Source organism: Dermacentor andersoni, chromosome 2, assembly GCF_023375885.2.
Source record: "Dermacentor andersoni chromosome 2, qqDerAnde1_hic_scaffold, whole genome shotgun sequence".
Lineage (NCBI taxonomy): Eukaryota > Metazoa > Arthropoda > Arachnida > Ixodida > Ixodidae > Dermacentor > Dermacentor andersoni.
In genome coordinates, this window is record NC_092815.1 from 116306287 (window position 1) to 116309417 (window position 3131).

The 3131-nt window shown below is 47.6% G+C and overlaps 1 protein-coding gene across 1 annotated transcript; it reads right to left on the bottom strand.

The window, feature by feature from the left end:
• Window positions 1-1064: 1064 nt before the first annotated feature.
• On the bottom strand, window positions 1065-2697 carry LOC126541355 (cuticle protein 10.9-like). The gene is made up of 3 exons (XM_050188103.2): window positions 2574-2697; window positions 2374-2433; window positions 1065-1673 (listed from the first exon to the last, which is right to left on the bottom strand). Exons 1-3 carry the CDS (start codon window positions 2670-2672, stop codon window positions 1386-1388), a joined length of 447 nt encoding a protein of 148 aa, XP_050044060.1. The 5' UTR covers window positions 2673-2697; the 3' UTR covers window positions 1065-1385.
• Window positions 2698-3131: the final 434 nt, after the last annotated feature.

A 3131-nucleotide genomic window follows, 5' to 3' on the forward strand; every position in this document is an offset into this window, starting at 1 on the left:
CTTTAGTTTCCACATCACTTTAACGAATTTTCTACCTAATGCTAACAGTTTTGTTATCACCATTTGTGACAATTTTTTTTATGGGGTTTTACGTGCCAAAACCACTTTCTGATTATGAGGCACGCCGTAGTGGAGGACTCCGGAAATTTCGACCCCCTGGGGATCGTTATCGTGCACATAAATCTAAGTACACGGGTGTTTTCGCACTTCGCCCCCATCGAAATGCGGCCGCCATGGCCGGGATTCGATCCCGCGACCTCGTGCTCAGCAGCCCAACACCATAGCCACTGAGCAACCACGGCGGGTTGTGACACAAATGAAGTCGTTCTTGTCAATAAATAAGAGAAAGTACACAGAACGCTTCCAATCATGATGAGCTATTATTCTTCTATCTTATTGGCACCGTCAGGATCTAACAGGAAGTCTTACGCACTGCGCATTTGCGAAACGTGTACATGATCTGAGCAAGATAGATGTTTTACTCGGATCATATACGCGTTTCATAAATGCGCAGTACACTAGGCCTCCTGTTAGATTCTGACTGTGCAAATCAAGCAGGAGAATAACAACATTTCACACTTAGAAGCGTTGTATATACATTCGTCTTTTTATTGGCCAGGGCGACTTCAGCTGCGTCACAAATACCCGTCATAAGTTAAGACTAATATTTGGTGTGGGCGTGTGTTGTGTGTGCGCACGTGCGAGCACCTGAACGTTCGCAGTATTATGTTGGGTATTTTTCTTAGTGCCTTAAAACTAAAATAAGCATGTGCATGTTGCTTGGGGCTTACACTGGAGTGTGAATTCACATGCGATATACTATATCTTGTTTCAAACGTTCGTGGCTTATCTTTCGAAGTTTCAGCAGTTTGTATCTGTGGCACAAACGATCTTACAGCAAGAATGCTAGCTTAACCTGCAATCATTGTGTTCGATGCCCTTAAAATGTTGACCCAAACCCTTACTAAATGTCAGTCACAATGTACCGAATATAATTAGAAACGAGTCAGTATACTGCGAGCCACCGAAGCTGGGCACTATGTAGAAGAACACACGAAGAAACCTTTTAAACGAAAAACAATAATTTTATTTCCCTCTTTTCTTTTTCAGAGGACAGGGGAAAACTGTTTGAACTAGAGAAGTAAGTGGAAGACTTGAGGAGCTCTGAGTCGAACATAGAAGTTTCACGACAGAAGATCACGTTTTCTGTGCAGTGATACACCGTCCAAACGCAAGAAGAGAAATAGCGATAGAAATTAAGGCGTAGTCAGTGTGGTGAGGAGCACGGAAGAAAGATACCAGAAGTGGTGCAGTGGCGGCAGTGGAAGGGGCAGTCTTGCTTTAATTTACATAGTGGTGAGTCGCTTTCGCACGAGCCGAGTAATTTAGCTCTTGGACTTGCCGAAGGTGTAGGTGGCTGGGACCTCAATTGGGTTGGCGTTGAGGGTCACGTCAGCTGGGTTCTCGGCCTTGGTGCCTGGCTCGTTGGTGTCGATGGACACGCGGAAACCGTTGTCGTCAGCGACGTAGTTGGCGGTACGGTAGACACCGTCTGGGGTCTGGTAGCTGTAGCTGCCGGTCTTGAAGTTCCTCTCGTCTCCGGTCTCCTGCTGGCTGATGCGGCCACCGTCCTCGCCGGTAGATTCGTAGCTGAAGGTGTATGGGTGTGGTGGCTGTAAAAACATAATGTTTTGCATTAGAGAACACCCCGCAAAATAAATAGAAGCATCCTCTAACAACCCCTCGGTGAAGTCTATGTGAATAACACGTTCTCCAAACAGAACAGCTTTGTTTGTAGACTTTTCGCGTTGTGAGCATGTGAGCTTCCTTAAAACGTGCTTTGCCTCATACCATTGACATTTGCTATGCTTTCACGTGAGAACTCTGTGGTAAGTTTAGATTTACGTACTGCTCACCTATATTGAAACTATACTTCCCGCTATATTCCATGACTTGCTTTCATTTTTCTGCAGGAAGAAGGGGTGTTAGAACTCCTCGCTGTTTTCCTTCTCATTCTGCTGGAAGTTAGCCTGTCTTTAAGAGTAATTTGTTGATATTGGTAACGGGTCTCCGTAACATAGCAATGAAAACTATTTGCAAGTACGAGTATAAACAATGCATTCAGTCTTGTAAACGTCGTGCCAATGAGCGTTGCAACGAACCTGTGCAGTATGAATGGAAGCTGCCCTCGTGTTCAATGACACCATCCTCTGACAAATAGGAAAACCTAGAGGATATCCACCCAAAATGCACTCATTACGCCTGCGATATCCGTATGATGTGATGATGGTCTCGTATGGCCCCCACGGCTTACGAACTATAACTATTAGGAATAGGGAAAATAAGGTTCAATGAATCAAATCCGAAACCTACGAATTGCTCCTGGAGCTGGACCTGGGCGGCGGCGAAGGCCACGAGGGCGAGGAAGACAACCTGCAAAAGATGAAGAGGTCGATGATGTGAGTTTTCTTGCCTACCACACCACGGTGTTCCAAAATCAATGCAGTCCATTTCTCGGTGCGATGGCTCTTTTTCTTGTTGTTCCTTTTTTGCCAAATCAATCCGCTCCGTACCTTGCACAGCATCGTCGAGCGGGCTCCCTGTGTCCAATCGGCCGGATGTAAAAGGAAGATGTGGTCGGTGGATGGCGATGGCGGCGTTTTTATAGCCATGTGACGAAGCGCGGCCCTAAGGCCATCTTCCAGAAGCGCAGCCAAGAAGGACCGGACATCACGTACGCGCGAGGGGGAAAGGAGGTTGAACGAAGATCGCGCCGCCGGCGTGAATCGCGCCAGTTGGAGGGGCGCTCCGGGAAGCCAGTCGCATCGCTGTCCATTACGTGTGGAAACGGAACAACCCTTCCACCTTCTCTTTCTCTCTCTCTTTCTATCTCTCTTCGCCGCCTGCGCAATGAAGCGGAGCAAAGCCGAGAAAACTTGTCCTTGAGGACAGCGCTAGCGTCCAGCAATCGGTGGATAATATCAAGCTTGATTTAATTTTATTTTTAACGCCGCTTCTGCCGCTTCCTTGCAGGACCTGTTAGGACGACAGCCTCAGCCTAGCAATGAGCCCTGGCCTCCCGGCTTCTGGTCTCTCGCCGCCCGCCGGCTGGCCGCTATCGTGAAGCCATG